The sequence below is a fragment of the Lingula anatina genome, chromosome 1, assembly GCF_051362555.1.
Source record: "Lingula anatina isolate TDL-2025a chromosome 1, LinAna3.0, whole genome shotgun sequence".
NCBI classification, from domain to species: domain Eukaryota; kingdom Metazoa; phylum Brachiopoda; class Lingulata; order Lingulida; family Lingulidae; genus Lingula; species Lingula anatina.
Window position 1 is genome coordinate 59666272 of NC_141767.1, and position 23075 is coordinate 59689346.

Here is a 23075-nt window from a genome sequence, read left to right on the forward strand (position 1 = left end):
ATGATGCAAAAATGGTTTAGTATTCCCTTCAGGTTATTTTGATGATGTTATACTGGCCAAAAGAAGAAATTTCAAGTTTTTATTTTGACCATGGTGCTTCTAAATGCTTAAATATGTACATGTTAAATGGAACAGAACTTAACAGACATGATCTTTTCCACCCAAAATTGATACTAATAAAATATTATAACAAGTATTTTTTCCTTGTTAGAAATAAGTTATAAGAATTGACATTAGGCACAGTCAAATTAAAGAAGCCAACCTTTCAAGACTGACATAAGGACTTTAGTCTTCCATTATTTTGTAGAAGCATCTCAATGTACATTTGGAGACATTGTGTAGTCATTTCCCATTAACAAATAGGTATCTCTGTAAAAACAGAAGATGGATCAGAAGTGATGGTCACCAGCTATCATTTCATAGGAGAGAACACATTTTCTAATGCTCATTGATGTGATCAGCTAGAATACAGAGACAGAGATCCTTGAAACTGTTTTAGTGTCATTTTTGTTTTGTAAGACCAGTCATGTTCTAATATTATCATCGGTAAAGGTGCTATAAAAAGTGTTATTTAAGCTGATTCAAAGGATGCCTTGGTCATAAGAGGGGGGGGGGGTCATGGACTGGTAACACTAACCATAGTTCACAGGTCTTTACCTGTCATCTACACCATTCCAGATATGATCTTCTTTGAGCAGAGTGGGATCAGAAATAATGGCAGACCAGTTTGCAAAACAATACAAAATTCACAAAGGTTTGCAGGTCACTTTTGTATTGCTTTCTAGGACAATATTTCAGACGCATAGATTTTCACCCGTATCACCAGGGAATCATATATTAATTCCCTGGTATCACCTACTGAAAAGTTAACCCTACTTTTTCAAGTTTGTTTGATGTTACACACTGCTTTTAGCCTCTATCTAGACTGTTTTGAAGAATGCCCATTGGTGAAGTAAACATTAGAGGGCATCAACTGTCCCAGGTTCTTGGCATGAATATTTTTCACGGTACAGCGTATAGTGAAAAATGATTGTCTTTGCGTTACGTCACAAGCATGTGACAGTGCTGAGTAGTAGTCACAGGTGTGACTATTAGGTGTACTTTGCAGTAGCACTTCAGTTCTAGCCCGACAGCTTAGCAGTTAGGACACACTAAAAATTTTATTTTATAAATATTTATTTGGGTTTGTGAATTCAGAGTGAGGTCTGTCACTCTAGATCTCTGAATATCATGCATCTATATTTTATAGGGTGATGATTCCCATAAGTTAGCATCGCAGCTACAGACACAGTTTTCCATAGTGACTTTACTGTTTCGCATGCACAGTTTTATCTATGGTTTTTACTGGGCGGCATGTTATTCTTAAGGAGATCTGTTTTACGCAGTTTTTCGGAAATGTACAATAATAGTAATGATAACGGAGTTCAAAGTTAAGTTATCGGTAGAAGATTAAGTACTTTCAATGTGTCATTATTTGAGTTTGATACTCAAATGGTATATTTAAAATTTATAAAAAAAAAAAAAATTTCTATTAGTACAACAAAGCACAAATATATATTACACACAACGTATTGTATTATTTGTTAATGAATTCCAATTGAAAGAAATAAAACCGACTCCCTTCTCTTATCGGCCAGGCTAGTCGGCAAATAAGTATTTGCCTTTGTTTTGTGTATGCTATATAGAATAGTAAAGACGAAGAGTTACTTGTTGCTTTACAAGGTCATCTGCTATAATCCACAGCTAAGGGTATTACAAGCATTATAGTAGCAAAATCACTAACACATGTAATACATGTATTTGCATAACAAAACATTTTTGTTTCAATTTCACTTGTTTCTTTCACATTCTGTCTATGGTCAAGGTAATACAGTCAAATATTTTTTTCTTCAGAATCAAAGTAATTTGCCTAAACAAAACCCAACTTTCCAAGAAACCTTGGACAAAGCAGACAATCTGGTGACCTTTTAATTAACACCTGGAATAATTACTTTAATAATAAAGTGTCCAATGTTTTTCCTTTATATCACTTGATTAGAAGTACTGGTAATGAACGATATTATGGATGATTAAAATTGTATGTATATTTCTGTAAACTTTAAAGCTTGAAAAATTAAATACCAAACAATAAAAATAAAATTTACTGTTACGTTAACTAAGCAGCTCAATGATTTGTAAGAGTTCAAAGACAAACTCTCCTCCAAACTTCAAAGTGACTTTCTAAATGTAAAATAACAACTGTAAATTCCCAATATTTTGTGTATAAAACCAAAAAGTAAAATGACAAACAAAATGACATGCTACCGGTAACATGGTTACAATACAACACTAAGACTATAATGCATGGATTATCAATTATGCTTTAGTATCCATTTACCAGTCAAAATGAACATAAAAAGTATTCTTGTATTCAACTGAACCATGGTTATGGCCAAAGTTGGCATTATGATCATCACAAATGAAAGATTCTATGTTGCATAGTAGCTATGTAAAATGTTTATCAACAAAAGGGCCCTGAAGTTCTGTACCAAAAGTTATTCCAAAATCCAATAACAAAAATGTTTCAAGGACAAACATTATTTACTGTATCTCAAAGGGGCGCAACTGGGTGGCATGTGTCACAAAATTTCTGCTAATGAAATGAAATGCTGTCTTGATGATAATATATTATGCTGTATGGCAAACAAAGAAAACAGGTTACCCTAAATTTGACAAAGAAGTGGAAAAGTGACAAGCCCAAAATTCAGTTACATTTTTTAAAGAGCTAACAACTGTATGTATAAAATTCATGTTTCACAATACAAACATTGTAAACGACTCATAGAAATATAATGAACTTCGTTTTACCATCAAAAAAACAGTTATTGCAATTATTCTGGAATCTGTGCTTGCCATCAGACCATATGTAGCTTTATAGATGGCTAAGTCTCAGTAATAATCTCTTATTACAATATTACAAAAAAAAACAAAACTTTCTAACTTTTTAGAAATAAAAACATGGACTAGCTTTGAATGTCAAAATGGATTCATTAACCATTAGTAAGTATGGGGAAATCATTGTTTACCCCAGGAAAATCCATTTTTTTGACCAAAACAAACAGTTGTTATCCCTTTAATTAGATGACAGTGTCCTTTGCACTTAAGATCTAACTTGCTTTCTCAACTGTGACCAAAAATGCTTTCCAGTATTTATTGTTTGTTTAATTTAGACCTCACAAAATATATTAACAAATATATTATATTTGCTAAATTAAAAATGATGCATCAAAATTAATAAATAAAACAGAAAACGTGGTCTTAAATATAGAAATAAAGATATCAGGAATCACTTAGCCTTGCAAAAATGACTCATAAAACCAATAAATACAATTTTCAGTATCAAATATGTCACTATATCAACAAAAACAGGAAAAAAGAATGTAAATGCAGCACACAGAAGTACTCACATATGTCATAACTGAAGCAAAAAAACAAAGCAATTCCAAATATCCGTTACAAATTTTATTCTTCACTGACCTTCCTCATGCACTGCATGAGCACCACTTACGTCATATGTACAGGGTTTACACTTAGTATTTACATATTCTACACTTACTGTGGCCAATCCAAATCCAACACTTTAAGAATGGGCAAGAAGCAAAAGAATCTTTATGAATTGATGGAATTAAATGTTAATATATTGATGTCATCTTAAAAAATACATAACAGAAAGAAAGTATAAATGTATGTAGCACTATAATAATAATAATAATAATAAAAATCTGATTTCAGACTCAGCTGTGTAGATAAATTAAACTTAGTATAAAACCTCATAAATAATGAAGTCCTTAGTTTTCTTACATTTTTTTTACAGCATGGGGAAGTAAAAATCTTGTAAGTGACCTAGCGATAAAAATCAAAACAATTTCTTCCATATTACAACAAGTGCATGACTGTCTACAGACTGAATGGTCTATTAAATGGACAAATAACCATTCCAGTATGGGTAATAATTTGGAAGCAGCACACAATTACATGTATTATTCAGCCTTGCAACCAAAGGCCTTTTCCATTTTTTTAACCCATAAAAATGGTTTTGTTGAACCTGTATTGTCTATAGTGGTATTTACAACTAGACTTCTGGTACACTCATGGTTGTTGTCAGTCACTGTCCTCAGGTCTTACAAAATTTTCTGAATATTTTGTCCTGACACCAACCAATTCCAGTAGTTGCCTGTCTGGAGTCTCAGCCCAGGATTCTAGATTCAGCTATACAAAAACAAAGAAAACCGTCTTGAACAACAACAAAAGTTGGATCTAGGATCCAGGCAATATCAATCAATAAATTATCTAATCATCTTGCAAAAGAAAATTTGCTGTAATTTTTTTAATCAAAATTTTAATGTTTTTTTTTTATAAGAAACAATCACATACTCCATAATCAAATGTTACCAGAAATTGTATATCTGCACAATAATGTTGTAACACGTGAACAATGTGTACCTTTCTTTGGGAAAGTTTCTCAGCTTCTTTCTTTTCCCAGGCACGCTGTTTGAGCTGAGCTTGTTTCATGGCTATACCTGCACAACCCCAGACCTGAAGAAAATGACAGTTAAGTTTTACGTTTAATATCTTCTATCTTTTGACAGACTTCTTTCTTTTTTGTTTGAAGGCAAGTTGATACATTATGCTGGAAGTATGAATGGTTTAACAGAGAAATGTGAGGTTCCTCCTTATATATATATATATATATATATATATATATATATATATATATATATATATATATATATATATATATATATATATATAAATTGAAATTGAAATAATTTTGTTATTATGTAATTTTGTAAAATTATAATTTCTATTTTCCACAGAACCTGCTTATATCACTAGGACTTGTTTTCCAGAATCAGAAGATACAAATTCTTACTGACAAAAACTGCTTCTTAACACTTTGAAACTATTACTATTAAAACAGCCCATTATTAAACTGCCTAAATGATAGCCCATGTCTAACTAGAACAAAAAGATATACATTAATTAAGAATCTAGAAAAAAAAATCAAATTTCAATTATTTGTTACATTTAAGTAAATTTTGTTCTTTTTTTATAACAGTTGTTGCTCGATCAAATAATTAAGAAAATAATTTGAACAGTTTAAGTAACTTACCTCTATCCTTACTGTTGCAGCTTCTCTGCCATAGTTTTTTACTTTAGACAATCCATCACAGATTTCTAGCACCAGAGATTTGTGGTTTTGTCCCACCTGTATTCCATAGGGAAGTCCACGCGTACTGCTGTTCACAAACATCATTTTTTCACCACCTGCAATCATGAAAGAGCAAGTTATTGAAAAGGCTAATACAATTTCAAGTCAAAAACTGAAATTCTCTTCCCTCCCAACCCTCATCCCATAAAATATAACAACAATAAATATAATAAATAAAAAAAAATTAAAATTAAAAATAAATGATAAATAAATAAATAAATAAAAGTACTGGCAGCAAATATTCCTATATTGAAAGCAACATAAATCAATTCAGATTACCCAAATACTAAGATATTTCAGGGCCAGGCAGTGGGATTTGACACGCTAATGTCTGAATGAAAAACTAAGCATACAAAGTGAAAAGATCACTGTCACTTGTGCCTCGATGCAGTGAAACACATGGTTTGGACACTTATGATAATTTTTGTTTTAACCCATCCCCCAATATACAAGGTGTGAGAAGATATATTTTCAATGGCAATTCTTCTTCATTTATGTCTTGTTTAAGAGAAACATTAAATTGCACCAAATTATGAAAAAAATTACATACATGGACAGGTAGCTTTTTGTGAATTTGGTGCTCTATCATAAAAACAAACTGCCTTTAAGGACTTCAGGAAAATGGGAAAACACTTGGACAAAATAAAAACTATTTTTTTATAAGCTTCAGTTTCAATACTGACCTTGAAGCATATTAAAGTGAGGCAAGACTTGGAGGACCATGCAGTCTGATCCTCCCCATCGCTGATCACTCTCTCTAGGAAGAAATAATAGCCAATAATTTTTCATCATTCTTTACTTGAACAACATGCTGTAGCTTTCAGACATGTTGAAAAGTATTATGATTGCTTAAATAAGTTAACATTACTATTATACGATCATGAACTAACAGTCATATAGAACTCACTTCCACTCTTCATCAGCAGCTATACAGTACACATTCTTGCCCTCAAATGACAATAGAGTTATGGTGGGACCCTTATAGGAAAACACATGGTTTTGGAACCTAAAGAGCATATAAATTGCATTTTCAAATAATTCTCGCATAAATATTTATCATGCATTCTTTTAAAAAATATATTTATCAAAAAGTTGTTACTGAAACTATCACATTTGTCAAACTGTGCATGAGGTTTTGAGGAAAAGTACCAGCACTGTGATTATTATCATCTTACATATATAATTGTGCCTTTTGTAAATGGGGCATTCCACTGTGCATTTCCCAATATTTCAGTATTTCTAATCCCAGGAGAATATAAAGAAAATTAGCCATACTGCACCTTATCTTTACTTTCTAGAATTGAATGATGTGAAGTTTTACAAAAAAGAAAAAATGCTGTAAGGGGGGATACTGTGGAATTGCCTTTGGTATATGCCTATATGATCAATATGTTAACATCATGATAAAATTGCATACAAAAATGTACCTGTTAAAGCTAAGCCCATGTTCACTACTGTTATATAGCTCCGTCCAGTTTTGAATTTTGGTGACATGTACCTATGTAGAAAATAATACGTTTTGAGCCTCCGCATGAGAAAAGATTTTCTTAAATTTAACTCCTTTCTGTGAAATGTTCTCCAACTGTTAAAAAATTTCAAACAATACATGAGCAATTTTGAAACAAGGACTTCATGGCTTTGAAAAAATGTAGGAAGTTATTTTAATAAAATCTAAAGTCATGAAACTGTTAAGTTTACTCACCAGTTTATTCATTAGAGCAACTGGTGACATTTGGAGATCCATGATATTGGCATGTTTGGAGAGATAGCACTGTGGCAGGACGCAGGACAGGGCCCACAGTGTAGACAAGGTCAGGAGGCCATGCTTAGCCAGCATTTCATTCAAATCTGAGGGAGGAGTCTCATGCTGAAAGTTGGAACAAAATAATACTGCATATAAAATGTTGTTGAAAATAATAGTACTATATGTAAAGCAGAATATATGCACCTTTGGTACAGTACAAAGTAATCAGAATATAGCAAAAGTAGCATATACATGTACATGTATCTGAAAACTCATCAGTTTGGCCACCCTTAAAAAATAACTTGTTTCACTACTTTGGATGCTGTGGATCCCAGCAGTAGGTAACATGTGCAACCCAGCCTGAGTTATCAGGAACTATTATTGCATCGAAAACAAAATGTCCAAAATAGATGGTGGCACTCAAGACAAACACTAGACGGGACATTTTATCAACTGCATGTTCATTTAGCAACTACTTTTCTTTGCTTTTTCTCAGACAAAACTGAATGAAATATTATTAGACAATGAAACTGTGCAGAAAATATTAAATTATATTTAGGCTGGCCACTGGGATAACGCTAAATTATAGTTATTCCACACATTCATTATCCATAACTATCATCACCGGGCATTGACCTAAGGCTCCGCCTGTAACTCATGCTGTAAGTGGTTGTTATGCTTGTTCAGTTACCTCATTGTGGTTTCTTATATGAACATTGCACTGGTCACACCAGACAGTACAATCAATACATGCCAGCAAAGAAAATAAGGTTACTTATCTGTTATATAATTTCAATACCAAAAATATCTAAGTGTTGTCTGAAGAGCTTCTGCAAAAACAGCAGTTTTTGATACAATTAAATGTCTGCTACCATTGCATTTTTCAAAACATGTCAGAATATTTCAGGTTTTTCTAGTCTTTGCCAGCTGTCAACATCTGACCTTCATGCCAGTGTTATGCCTGGGTAATAGGTAACAAATACAAAGGACACATTTTGCTTTTTTACTGCTAATTTCTAAACACAAAAAATCATTTTACATCTGTGTGTGTGTGTGTGTGTGTGTGTGTGTGTGTGTGTGTGTGTATATATATATATATATATATATTAAATCTTTCCAGATTTATACTTAAAAGTGTTTTCCTTTCTTTGAAAAACCAAGGAGAAAACTTTCAAATCTGAAAATAACTATAGAAGTGGATTTTTTTTGGCAAAAATCTCATTCAAATTATTAAAAGTTGGCTTGCATTCATTAATTTGTATTTATTTTTTATTAATAAGGAAAAGATAAGTGGGGCAGGTAGGCAAGTCAATCCAGAAATATCTTTTGTTACAGAGGAAGTGTTCAATTTTGTACAAAACATTGGGTACGAACCGATTAACAGGTGTTCACATGGCCACTAAATGTACCCCCAACTGAGCTTACGTACTCTAGCCTTCACATTGAACTCCTTGTTTTGCTGGTCTTCACTCTTCATGAGGTAAGTGTAACAAACACCACATGTACAGATACAGGTATCCCCCTTGTATCTGTTGTTCACATATTTCTTTCTCAGGCGTTCACACTTAAACCAATTTGTTCCCTCTTGTTCCACCTCTCATTACAGTGCACTCAGATACAACTATTTGGTGCATAATATACAATGGCCTCAAACCATGCCCCTTTTCAAGCATGTCAATAACCATATAAAGTTCACATGACACTTAGCCATCTCTCTGAAAATTTGAAAATAATAATTTTTTGAGTTTCCTTTCTTATTCACTTATTATATATTTTACATCTAAGGAGTATCATTATTTTCAAAAGGAGACAGATACATGTGACAATAATGACAGGGCATTTTAGAAGGCAATAAACTTATAATGCAAAAATAAAATATACATGAAATAAATGTCATGTAACACCATGAATTATTCTTAAAAAATAAAAACTCCTTTTCAAAAAGTTAATATCTACTTCAATTTTTAAAATTCTCTGATTGATCTGAAAAACAGACCCTCATAAATCTGGGGAACATATCCAGGCCTAGGGTGACGGTGAAGAGTTAAGACAGCCATAAGCATGCAATTCAAATGCACTTTATCATTATCCTTTTAATGAAGAGCTCAGCAAAAGTAATTTAAATTGTCAACAACAAACTATCAACCACACTTGCATGGTAATTTCTTACTTGTATGAAGTCATTTTGGTGGGACAAAGGGGCAGCAATAAGGACTGGCCTGGAGGACTACAGGTAGCTGTTTAGTAATTAAAAAATAAATTTTGTCACTTAAATGAATACAGACATTAAAAAATCCAAGGCCCAAAAACTTACTATAATTTTGAGAAGCACAATTTTAATTTTATGCAAAATAACTTTTCTACCTGTTAATTTATTTTTATTTTATCTTCAAACTAAGACTCACCAAAAATATAGCATGCTTATAAAACTGCATACATGTATACAGGATACTTGTTTGTTTAGACCATCACAGTTGGCAGCCACTGTTATAACATGTATTATCTCCTAATAATAATGCGTTTGGCCACATGGTGATTGTACTTGTTCACAGTCATTTCGTAGGCTCACGTTTCTTTCTATACACGTGCAAGGTTGTGTGTAAGGTTGAGGGACTAAAATAAGACAGGGGAATAAGTGCTGGTTCTTTGGAAATGTGCAAGTACATGCAACAATGTAAGACTTGATCAATGGGCTGTGAAAAATGCTATGATTTATTTGCAATAAATGCATAACTGACAAGACATGTATGGAAGTAAATAACCTTTTAGGAGATGGTATCTTACCTGACCAAATATATAATAGTCCCTTCATTGTTTTTTCTTATCATTTTTTGCAATACACACCCTATCTTAGAGAACAGGAAGCTAGAACAAACAAATTCAGAGCAATTTTTACAAGCTCAGCTACTTTTTAAAACTTCACAATACATTTATTTTTATTATGAGGCAATATCTAGAGGCCTTGTCATTTTGTATCATGTCAAAGCCTTTAATTGTGAAGCGGATCATTCATCAAGTTTGTCATCTTTTTTTTTTACTATAATTTCCAATTTTGTAAAAAAAGAAAAAATAAATCCATAATGGAAAATTAATTTTTGATAAAAAAAAGATGTTCACATGAGAAAGCCTGTTACATCTCCATTTATAATTTTCATGTCTTTTCCATTGTTTCAGTTTACTGAGACTTTGATAATTAGTAGTGGTACGATGTGTAACTGCCTTGTACTAATAAAAGAACTTAGAGCAAGAGCTTATTTCATCAGTATTAATAACTAAGACTTGATAAAAAAAACTATAAATCAAGTTCTATTATATTTTTTCAACAAAAATGCAATCGAAGGACTGAAAACCAAGAACCAATGGTAAACAACCATATTAATAGGTAATTATAGTAATATCAAAAGGTTCTGTACAGCTGTGAGGCACTAGAAATGCATTTAATCAAATCACTTGTGTAATTTGGTGCCTGTATTTACCACCACTAAATTGCTTTCATAGCATGCTAGATGACCATCTTTAGGTTCTGGAAGTAGCCATGTCTGCAAAACTATCTCACACACAATACATGTACTTCCAAAGCCAAAACAAATCTAGTTGTTTTCCAAAACTGATTCAGAATAGTACCAATTCATTTTTTACAAGAAAAAAAAATCAGTCCCTTTCTACCTGTGTTAATATACATCCTGCCTGGTACAAACTATTGGTTTGCTGTGTAAATAGTGCAGGAAATATTAGTGAGATTAACACTAATCATCCAAAAATTACCAATAATTTCTCTTAATTTGCTATAAGCATAAGAAAAACTAGGATTACTTCCACTAGTAGCTATATATTTTATTATCCCTGCAATGGTATATTTTTATGACCAGCTTGGAGCAATGAAATAAATGCATATTCTAAAGGAATGATCAGGTTCTCAAACTTGTAGCTTTCAATAAAGATTTCTAAAACATTTCCGTTGTTTGAAAGGTTGTACTTATTTATCAGGAATACATCATTCAAGACTTATCTTAGGGCAATCATTTTTTAATATATTTGAATATATTATATCTTCATTCATAATTTGACCCCACATTGTTAGTGTTTCTCCATATTTTCCATCCTGGCCCACCATAATATCAGATGTTAAAAATCAAAATCCATAAAATGGGGATAATCTGATAGTCATATTACATGATACAAAATCAATATAGCTACCAAAACAAGAAAGTGAAAAGGTCATGTTAAAAACATGATGTGACCTCACTGAGGCTTCTGCCAAGCAGGCCAAACTAAACAACGCAACAATTTTAACTTTGCAAAGAAAAAAAAATGAATGGCCTGCTCACACCCTCCATCACTTCCAAGAAAGTGGATAAAAAGGCATGAGTATCCTTTCCAGGTCAAAACAACATAAGCCAAATGTCACCTGTGCTGGATGAAGGTGCTGATATTAAGACAAACTTGTGCATCTTTTTTCAGGTATCTATTTTACTTATACCCAAATTAATGATGTGTAAACATTTATAAAATGTATGAGGTGGTTTTAAAGGTTTATGTACTGTAATTAATCACATGGCCTTGAGATTAATACCATTTAAGATGGTCATCAACTTTGGTCACATAAACATGTTTGTATGGTATGGCTCCCCAAAAGATGGATCTGAACTCACTGACAATATATTTCTTTGATAAAACACAATGTCTGCATACAGATGCCCCAAACAAAGGAAATATGTCTTATAAAAAAACACGCCAATGGACAATAAACTAGCATTTTATTTTATGCAATGGCCAAATATATGTTTAGATGCAATTCTGAAGGAGAAAATAGGTATGATTGACCTTGGTTTTATTAATACAACAATATTTTCATTTCTATTTATAAAAAAAATCACCTATTTAAAAAGAAAAATTAGATGTTGAGTACCATTTGTTTCCTGCTAGACACCAGTGTTGGGTTTTGCCAGGACAGGGCAATTATTCACAACCTGACCTTGACAGAGATTAATCAACTAAGGACAACAACAAATGAAAGTAAAAGAGATCCAAATAAATTGACAAGTCAATACTGAAAAAATACAGAATCAATTATCATCAAAAAATTACAAACTGACAGAAAAAAAGCAGGTAAAATTAGGAAAGGTGTAGGAAGTACAGCAATTACTTGATCTTTTGGGCAAAAAATGATAAATTTTTCAGATTCATAACTTTGAATGTAAAAAAATTATATTTCTATATTGCATTTGTGGTATTTTTACTGCATAGCATATTAAAATAGAGGAGTGCTTTTTAGCTTTTTAATTCCGTTGCCACTACTCAATTAGAATGTTCTAATTATAAGAATTTATGACTTGAAAAAAAATGCAGTATCTGTTAAATTCATAAATTTCCTCCACTGAGAAGACCGAGTCATTACCTTAGTTTACAATCATCATACATATTTTACACACGCACACAAAAACACACACACTTTTAATCCATTTATATCCAAATAAAATAATAATATGTAAACAAGGTCACACAATCATCACAATATATGTACAGTGTATATTATGTCTCCCATTTTTCTAAATGTGAGGCTATGTTCACTACAGTAGGTAAGGGCATCATCAACAAAGCTTCAATGTGAGCATACAAAACGCGGCAAGACAGTTCCTCTGGTTTAGCTTGCAATTGGCCAATGAGAAGACAACTCTGCAGGCAGGTAGTTTTCACAAAAGACAAAAAAGTAATTAACCTCTCAAATGATACTTTAACTGTAAAGTATTGCCCTCTTTGGATCCACCCTGTTCTGAGTACAGGGTCACTTAAACCTGAGACCTCATGATAGATAGTGAAGGAAGTAAAGACAACAACATTCTTTCAGAGTGACTTCATGTAACAAATACACAGTGTACTGCACAAGACTGAACTGTCACAGACATCCCTAGATAAATGTGTGAGAACATGTTAGAAAAAAAAAATAGTGACAAAAAAAATTGCATAGGCTTTGTTTTGTGTGACAGTCTGACAAATGAATTGACAGTCCTGATAATGAACAAAAATAAGCATGTATAACACAACACCTTACCACAGTTTCTGTTCATTCTTATGTTAATTTAAAAGTTTTGGTAATTGTATCATAATGATGCATTGCATTCCTTCTTTTTTAATGTTCTAAAATCTTTGCAAACTTAAACAAGTCTAGATCTAAAACACACCATTTTAGCAGCATGAGAATAAAGTTAAACAGCAAGATTGAGCAGAATGGAGATCTATGAGACTTAATAAATGAATGGTGTTAAAGAAATTAAGATTTAAACTCACTATGATTGTAGCTACAACATAAATCGACTTTAACTTGAGAACTTTAATATATTAAATGGCAAACTGACATGCATGTGTATATGAGAGAGAAAATAGTTAACATGTTTCATTGCAAATAAATAAATGAATAAAAACTATCTAGAAAATAACTTTATTTTCATTGGAATAATAGGTATTTTTCAAACGTAACATGCTTTTGAATGCAACTTAAGCTTACTTCACATCTGAAAAAAAAAAAGGTAAAGCAAGTCATGGGTCTTCATACTCATTGTCTTTTTTTTGATTGTGTGAATTTTGCAAATGATGTTACCTTGTGAAATCCAGAAGGATGTCTGGTAAGGATATCCATGAGCCAGCTGTGCACACCACTGAATATATGTGGGCAGTGCCGATTACTCCAGACACAGAACTGCTCATAGGTCATGCTGTCACGGGAGCCAAACTGAAGAAGAATATTGTTTACTTCAATTAATCATTATTCATGTAGCCCATTGAGTTTTCACTGTCCTACACACAGTAAAGCCTGAGGCAAGAAGTGTGGATTTAGCATAAAGGTTATTGAAATGAGCATCAATGAAATTTAATCAAATCCCCTCAAGTAAAAAACATCAAGTTTGTATTCCAACTGTAAGTGTGCTTAAGAATTAACAGCTTAGATTAATTCTTATTGGTGAATAAATTACAACTACTGACATCCCTTTCAGCATTCCTTTTGACTAAAAAAGACAACAAAGACAAAATGTTCATGCCAGTCTTGTTCTCAGATGCATAGTGTCAAGAATGTTGCTGCATTTTGATCCAGGCCATTGTATATAAACCTCTTTTTTTATTGACTACATATGCCTAGGGGCATTTTGATAAGGAACAGAAAACGGCAAACAGGCACATTCTTCCTGGCATCTTTTCATGAAATAGCAGCTAATAAGACAATTATTTTGTAAATCTTCTTTCAAAATGCTACTCAGTGTCACTCTTCATACTTGTTATAGCTACCACTTTTTAGTTAAAAAAATTACTTCAAGGTGTTAACTCATCTTTTATTTTTGTTTGGCTGTAGATTTAATGCAAGAAAACATATTCTACATATGTAGTCTTGGTAGAATTATTCAGTTTTTCACAAACAAACATCTCATCATAAAACCATGCAAACCAGCATATAACCAACAGGTTCATGTTGAAATTAGTAGTCTTGATTTCTCTCCCAATTCATTCCTATTCAGTGTCCTTACCATGCTCTTGACAAGTGCCTCCAGGACAGGATCATCATCTTCACATTTATGGTAGGGAAGGTGTGCAGCAGCCAGTGCCAGTGTATATGACACCTCCACCATTTGACGACCATCTGGGAATAAACAGATGAAAAGTATAAACACTATAAAGGAACCATGATAAAAGGACTATTTATTAATCAAAGCACAGAGGCAAACTGAGAGATAACTGCAACATAAAATGTCCCTCTGACCACACGGTGTTTATAGAAAAGGTGTATTTTTTTTTAAAACAAAGCACAAAATACACAAAATCTTAGCAAGTCTTACAAATCCCTGGAGTCGTTCTCCTTGAAACATGAGACCAGGCCTTAACCTCTAACGACACCTTGACAATTAAACTTTAATGTCCCTTGTTGCTCACTCCTTCCTGAGTTACATTATAACAGACACTTGTTTAAAAATCACCTTCTTTGGCAAGTGTATCTCTTCCTTTACTGAATAACTTAAAGTAGTATTTCATGTGTTGTTCTTCAGAGAACAGTTGCAGTATTTCTTTGCAGACTTTCTTGAACTGCTGTTCACTGATGTGTTCTGGAGCATCATGGCGGCTCTTCTCTGCTTGCTGGATGGTGGAAAACAGCAATTTGCCCAGAGTCTGCAGTGGCCCATTGAATGCTTTCTGCAACACATCATGACATCGTCAGTAAACACATAATAAAATTATTACTTGTGTCAGTGACTTAAGTTAAAAGTAAAAAATGAACATGATGACAAATTGACCCTCACAAACTGACAAAGACCTACTCCTTCAAAAAAAAAAAATCAAATGTAAAAAATGCATGCATACTTATATATTGTAAGTGGCTAGTGTACTTATGAAGATTTCAGAAATTGTGAATGCAGTGCTGACACAAGGAAAAAAGCTGTATTCATCACGACACTACATTAAAAATTTCAACATATCCACATCACTTATATATTTCTTAAATACCATTGTACATCTTATAGGTACATATGATTATCCATAAATGGCAATAAAAACACAAAGACATTAGGACTTACATATTACTCATCTGTAAAAAGACATGACACAACTTAAAAATGTAAGCAAGTCATGCTCTTATATATAACTTGAATCATAAACTTAAGTGATACAATAATAAATTGCACTGCTCCCATGTTATGACACTTTAAAATCTTGCTTTATGAAGGCAACGGAATTTAGGGCAATGGTTTACATTTCTTCATTATCCTTTAACAAGTTCAACAACTATGCCAATGCCTCAATAATAAACAGGACTTTTAACTTAATTTAAATGACTGTGAACAGGACTTTCAAGAGAATACATGAAGAAGAAAAAAGCCTTCCTTGAACCCCATCACACAAAAACTAAGTGATGTAGAAGAATTAAATAAAACATTTACAAAATTTCCTAGTGGCAAAATTTACAAAATAAGTCATTATTCTTTTGAATTGTGAAATTCATTCAAAAAAAAAAAAAAATTGAAAGAAAAGAAAAGCCTTATATACATTTTTTTCTTAAATACTCCACATAAACAAAAGAAACATTCCCTTCCATTTCTTATTTGATTAATTGTTCTAACTCCTTTTCAGAAAATCTAATAATGTTGTGAATTATTCTTAAATAGTTCCCCATCAGAATGCCATTATATCAGAAAAAAAGTTTACTTAGTACCTCAAAAACTGCTCTGGAAACTAAACCCTCCTTGATGCTAGCATCATCTTGCTTTGATTCAATCTCCAACTTCTGTAAAAAATAATAAAAACACAAAACTGAAGAATTGTATTTAAGATTATTAAGGTTATCAGTCTAATGCCATCAAATGCCCATTCAATGTGGTTTCTTTCATCTGGACTCAAATGGTATTTAATCTCTCAGTCTCATTTATTTATTCTGTTTTGAAACAAAATACTACAAAGTTCTATTCGTTCTTTTATAATTAACAGCCAAAAATGTATGTGAACACAAGTAAAATGCTACCATCTACTAGTAAGTTCAGTTACTAAGATCAATGCAATTCCTGCCTCTGCACTAAACACGAGGCATTCCCATCAGTGCTGCACCTTTATGTACCCTACTCATACCCTGCTTCCTTCCAAGCAAATTAAGCAAACATTATTAGCCAGTCAAACCTGACGTCTACCATAACTGTTAGTACAGTTTTCCCTTCATGCAATCAAGGAATTTTATCTCTTGAACCTACTTGATGCAATAAACCCAATTCCATATCTAAAAACTGGAATCAACCAGTCAATTTGTCTCCTACCTTAATAAAATCATACAGACATTGGCGATCAATACAGTAGCTGGGGTAGTTAGATTCCATCCCACAACCAGTGTACTGCATACGAATAACGTGCTCAGTTTTGGATCTTCGGAGCTTAGATATTGGCTTAGAATTCACCAACAGATTTTTCAAATCACTTGCTGACTTGTTGCTAACTTGGGATAGAGATCTTATCAAAGCTGGCTTGGAAGACATTAGGTTATGATCAGGCTTCACTGGAGAAGTTTGACAGTGAACATCACCCTCCAACAGGTTTCCTGTAGTATTACCCATAGTGGACTAAAGTGATGCACTGAGCTGCCAGCTATGATAATGCGACTAACTCTCCTTGTCTGAGCACTATATACTGACCTCCCCTGTCCCAGCCACCACGTGACTATAGGTTAGATCTCGCCATGAATCATGAATGGCACAGGTAGGCAAGGATTTACAGGTCTTACTTGACTGATAGCAAATAATTGTCTTTGCCTAAAAATCTTTCAAATGATGTAAAATGCAGCAAACTGAATTTCTTTTCCTTTTTTTAAATCTATATTGCTCAATTTCATCACAAAGTCATAGAAAACAAGAATATCAATTTGAATAGACAATTTTTTTGTTTAATACATGAACATGCATGTATATAAATTACTATGCTAAAATATATTACTAATCCAGACATAAATCTTATACTAGCCAAACAAAACATCATGTACCACTGCTCAGAAAATGACTACATCATTGTGGTCATATAGTGCATTTTACTCTATAGGTAGGAAAGTCTGCTTCAGGTAATTAAAATGCCAAGGTCACTCTAATGACAGCACTTCCTTAATGAATGATCATTTAGGGTGCATTCCCAGAGATTTAGATCAATCCAGAGACTTAGATCAACCTAACTCCCTGGGGGTTCACGCTAAATTGCAGTCAGCCTAGCGCGCACCGTAGTTTATTTCCCCCTTACAGCTTTTAGTACGCGGGACAGACGCTTAAGCCGGCTAAGCTGACAGTAATCTAGTGAGACTACCCACAGGGATAGATCGATCTAAAATCTATGGGAATGGGATCTAAGGATGCTTTCCCAGAGATTTAGATCCACCTAACTCCCTGGGGGTTCACGCTAAATTGCAGTCAGCCGAGCGGGCACCATAGTTAATTACCCCCTTACAGCTTTTAGTAGGCGGGACAGACGCTTAAGCCGGCCAAGCTGACAGTAATCTAGTGAGACTCCCCACAGGGATAGATCAATCTAAAAATCTATGGAAATGGGGTGTAAGTAATAATGTGAATGGGATATGCCTGTGCACTAAATGGAAAACTTTTAGATGTGATCACAATTATCCAACCTACAAGTTGTCAGAAATCAAACATGCGAGTTGTTGTGAAACAGGTAGATCTTCAATCTGCTATATGTGCAAACCTCTAAAACATCAAAACAACTGCACACCATAAATTCTGCCTTGTACAGACCAATCTCAGATTGTGCTAGAGAAGCTTGTGTGACAAATACCCATTTCCAAATACATACCACAGGGCTGATATCTAAACAAAAGGATTGCAGGGACTGATACAATGAATGAGAGAGTGTGACTGCCACGTGCGAAGGATGGGCAGGAAATCAGCCAACTACTCGCAGAAAACCACTGACCTATGTCTCTGTCAATACACATGCAACCACAAACCATTCACGCAAATGAAAATGATTGGACGGTGACCGCAATTAGGCAGTAAACGCGGGGAAAGTCCATTCTTTGATATCACCCCATGCGCGGTGATATCAGCGTGTTCTATTCAAAGTTAGGGGGTTTGGCTGGCGCTCGGCATGCTATCATGATATCGGGCGAGGGGGTAACAGTGCATTATTTACTACATAAATGCAAATTCCAGCTGACCAACCAAGCTCAACCCAAGCATCCATGTACAAATACACAATTAAACACATGTTCCACTTAAAATATCATAAATGCATGTGTAGAATTAAAAAGGATAGATTTTATTTGGAATCTCCCATGACTGCTGCCTGTCCAAAGTACTTTCCATATGGATTTTTGTCATGTTTTAAGAATTAAAACTTGTAGATTTTAATTCCAATTTTCAGCACTTGGGAGAGGATCAAATTTATTAATAAAGAATTTATCATCCATTCCAGATAATGCTATATCATGTATATAATTTGATGTATAATTATTATAGTTTTTCATCAAATCAAATTTCTACTCCACCACATTATCAATCCTTATTTCATATTTTCACAATTTCAGAAGTAATATACCACAAGGACAATCAAACAAGAGTGTACAAAATGATAAGCTCTTCTGTCCTTCATTCTATTATTAGTTAATATTTACCTACATTGACTAAAACAATTTAGTATTACAGGAAATGTTGTTAAAAAGGCAAACATGAATGAGGTTTTTTGGCTTCATGTGTATGTACTTCATGTTGTAATAACCTATGAAAATCCAAAGTGGTGCAATTTGTCTTTTCAAGGGGCAATCTGACTACGAGTGGTTATCTAAAAAGAAAATTATTTTAATATAAAGGTTGTCCCAATTTCATCTGGGTTTTCAAAAGAACTTCAATAGATAACTTCATTTTCAGCTTCTTTCCTCTTCAACCTGGATTAGATACATGACTGCAATTACATTCTACTAAACCATGTTTTGTGCTTTGGCCTGTGCTTTGCCAAACGAGTGACCTATCTCTCCTACAATATTTTTGTCATCATCACAATGACAGGTGGTTGTTGAACTGACTCTTTCTCTTGCTACACAAATTCATCATAAATTCACAATTCAATCAAATATTCTATGTGGTATATAACCAGGATGGGACTCGGCCATCAGAATCTGCATTTCTGAATCCCCAAGACCTCAATCCACTTTTGTCCATCTTCCTCTGATCCTCATTACATGCTATTCTTGCAAATATTATAACATTTACTCTAACCTTTATGTCATCTCAGATATGTACCACTTGACTGCAACCATACCCTTGAGAAATATTTTAGAACTCATGTTTTATACCAGGTTATTAAATGAAGATATGGAACATAATACTTTACTTATAAAGCCAATTGCATGTCAAAATACTTCAGTCATTTATACCCTTTGCTTCATGAACAGAAGACAATAGTCACACCTGCACATATTTTTTTGTTATGAGACATTTTGACAAATGCTAAAAAAAAGCCCATAATTTTTCTTACAATGTTTTTTACTTTTTTTCTTTGAAGGTCAAACATTTTTTTTTTCGTTTTGGTTTCTTTACATGTAAGCCAACATATTTAAAAATGCATAAATCCCACAACTTTATTCTATAACTGGTTAAACTATGTAAGCCATTATTAAGTATAGGGATAATGAACATGATAATTATTTAGTTTTTCATATATATTTTTATATTCATATCAAGATGTTGGTGACGATCTTTTTTATTTCATTGATCAATAATATCTAAACTGATGGCAATTTTCAAACTTGCTTCCAGCTTTTTTTTTTCCAAATGAGCATACTACGTAAATGACACTGAAAGTTTTGCTGAAACAATAAAAAACAGAACAAGTTTCATAATATTAAACTTGGTAGATCTCAACAATACTGCTCTGCTCATGTTCTGCTGGTATTCAAAAATAGAAGACAAAAGCAACAAGTTGCTAATAAATTTTTCTTTGAAAAATATACACCAAGCAGGCTTTGGGGAAATATGATAAAAACATGTTGTAAATTATGTAGGTTGTGTTATACTCAAAGCAACATAACAGTCCTCCTACTGGTATATTTCTAAAATAAAAGTTGTAATGAAATGCAACATTGTAAGAAGGAAAGGGTTTAGTTATGTTGACAAGAACTTGTTGTAATAACAATTGGGAATCAGTTCACATTTCATTATATTCCAACTTCTCTCCCTGGATGTATTATCCAAATAGTTTTGGAAGCTGGAAAGAAGTCAGGCAGATAAAATGACCACCTGACATTGTTTTAGAGTTCAAAACAGTTATGTAATAGAGCAAAATATGATGTAACCATATGTACCTAATATTGTGTTATTTCCTCTGGGTTAAAATTGCTTTAAAATGTGCCAATGCTCATTAGTAACTTTAACCTCATATATAAATGGAAATAAAGTAAAAAAAAAAATATATATATATATATATATAATATGTATTAATATAAAATATATTATTATGTGCTATCGATAGAAGAGTCATCAACAAGAATCAATATTCCTAGAAATGTGAAACGCCCCATGCGACAAACTGTTTTACATGGACTAGGTAATTGTGTTGGTGACATACCCCATCAAACACAACTAGCGCAATTACATCTTTTCCTACTGAAAATAAAAGATCTACAACAAATTATTTTTTCTACTAGAATATCTATATTTACACTTGTTAGTCCCAAGACTAATAAGAGTTACTCATGCAGAAACCTCTTTGTAGATTGGTATATATATTGGTTAAATACATGTTTTATATCAATAATATTATATGCAAAGATAATTTACCTGATGAGCTTCTGGGTCTTGTGATACAAGTAACTATAAATGAAACAAAACTGAATTCAGTTCTTTGTTTCACAAACTAGTAAGTGAATAATGTTTTGAGGCCACTGGCTTTTAAAAGCATGTCCACTTTACAAAACAATTCACATTTTCTCAGATTTATCCTGACCAATCTATTTTTTCGCAAGATTTTCCCTGTATCATTGCCCATCAATAAAATTTTCATTTTCTTAGATGCTTCTTCTATCTTGCCAGGATATAAAAGGTAATAAGATCATACCTCTTAAAAAGCTATACACTGTTTATCAAACTTTAACTACGAGTATTAAAGGTAACATTATCAAAATCGAGTTTCATTCATATACATGTAACTAAAGCATTTAAACATAACATATGAATTAACAATAACCATAGAAAAAATTAACTGAAATTTACCAGCCAATATTTTGTATGCTGAAAGTTAAAATTTTTAAGGGAAATAAGGGCTGTAATAGATATAATATTACAACCCATCACCCCTCAGGTGTGTTGGTTCGGTCAAGTGCCCCCTCCTCTGCTTGTCCCTTTCTCCCTGGAGAATCGAAAATTGAGGCTGGTCCAGTCCATCATTTCTATTGTGTTTAGCCAATGTAGTCAATAACTGTGTGCCAAATCAGCTACTAGTAGCTACTGCATGGTACAGTATGATATTTTTGAAAATTTTCAAGACTCATAGGGTACACAACCTGATCCCAACAGATACAATGTAGCATACTGTATCCAGCACTGCTAAAATGAATCATGAGAACAGCATAATAGGCAAATAAATTTGAATGCTGGGGTAAGGAGGCACGTACTTATATGCCCTTAATAATTGTTGAAATATAGGTACAATATCACAGAGGTGGAATCATTTTTGAGTTTAATCACATCCTGTCTGACCTATGTGCACACCTGTAGCACTCCCTTGGCCTTCTGTCTATTGTGCTGCACTGTCTGCACTGCCAGCTGACCCAGTGTTATGCCACGCTTAACAATGTCCGTGTTTAAAATCAAAACAAAACCACTCGGGCAAAGCAGTTATTCACTTGTCCTCAACTGTACTAGTAAATTTGCAAGTGGTTAAAATATGTATGTGTTAAAACACGGGTATAAATAAGTGATAGTTGATCTCTTCAATATCTACACGGTACTTTTTCTTGGACATGCTCAAGGAAGTTACTCAAAATTGCCTAAAATTTCTTCAGCAAATACTGAAAATGTTGTGGACATACGTCTAACTTCGTAAATGCGAAGTTGTGAAAGCCGCAAGACAAACATGTTTACAACTAGACAAGACAGTGTCTACTACCGGGGATGAATGATCAAACAAGTGAGCATTATCATTATAAACATTTCACAATCAAGATACAATCGAGGTGACACTACCAGTACATCTTATACTATTAACATTGCTATACATAATTGAATGATAGAATCGGCGTGCGAACACTTATCGTTAGGATATTACCTTGAAAAGACTTTCCAGCAGCTTGTCTTCTTGTGAAAAATGCTTTTCTGAAGACTGTTTTTCACTTTTTAACCCTGATTTATCCACGTGATGTCGATGGTGATTTCCACTGTGATGCGCACCCATTTTGCTTATGTTGTGTGTGATGCGTGCGCTTGGAAAGTCCTTGACCTTGTCAACTCCACTTTAGTGCCATAATGTATCCCAGCATTCCGTCACCGAGCCTTTTTACGCGGAGTAGTAATCGAAATTATGTCAAAATGTAATCAGAACCTTTTTAAGTCTTTTAAGTTTATC

General features: G+C 33.2%; 1 protein-coding gene and 1 long non-coding RNA gene across 6 annotated transcripts; both read right to left on the minus strand.

The window, feature by feature from the left end:
- Positions 1–1557: 1557 nt before the first annotated feature.
- On the minus strand, positions 1558–22972 carry LOC106179996 (uncharacterized). Of its 5 annotated transcripts, none has more exons than XM_013563839.2 (13): positions 22779–22972; positions 21293–21325; positions 16192–16263; positions 14960–15173; positions 14513–14625; positions 13594–13725; positions 6954–7118; positions 6679–6749; positions 6159–6257; positions 5935–6008; positions 5153–5307; positions 4483–4575; positions 1558–4248 (listed from the first exon to the last, which is right to left on the minus strand). In XM_013563839.2, exons 1-13 carry the CDS (start codon positions 22902–22904, stop codon positions 4141–4143), a joined length of 1455 nt encoding a protein of 484 aa, XP_013419293.2. In that variant the 5' UTR covers positions 22905–22972; the 3' UTR covers positions 1558–4140. The 5 variants fall into 5 exon arrangements, with proteins under 5 accessions (XP_013419293.2, XP_086857661.1, XP_013419294.2 ...); XM_087001535.1 differs by lacking the exon at positions 22779–22972 and adding an exon at positions 21725–22702; XM_013563840.2 differs by lacking the exon at positions 21293–21325 and having other exon boundaries at positions 22779–22969.
- Positions 7125–13583, minus strand: LOC147764840 (uncharacterized). Its single transcript, XR_015332001.1, has 3 exons — positions 9401–13583; positions 9166–9232; positions 7125–8710 (listed from the first exon to the last, which is right to left on the minus strand). It is a non-coding gene; the product is annotated as an uncharacterized LOC147764840 (long non-coding RNA).
- Positions 22973–23075: the final 103 nt, after the last annotated feature.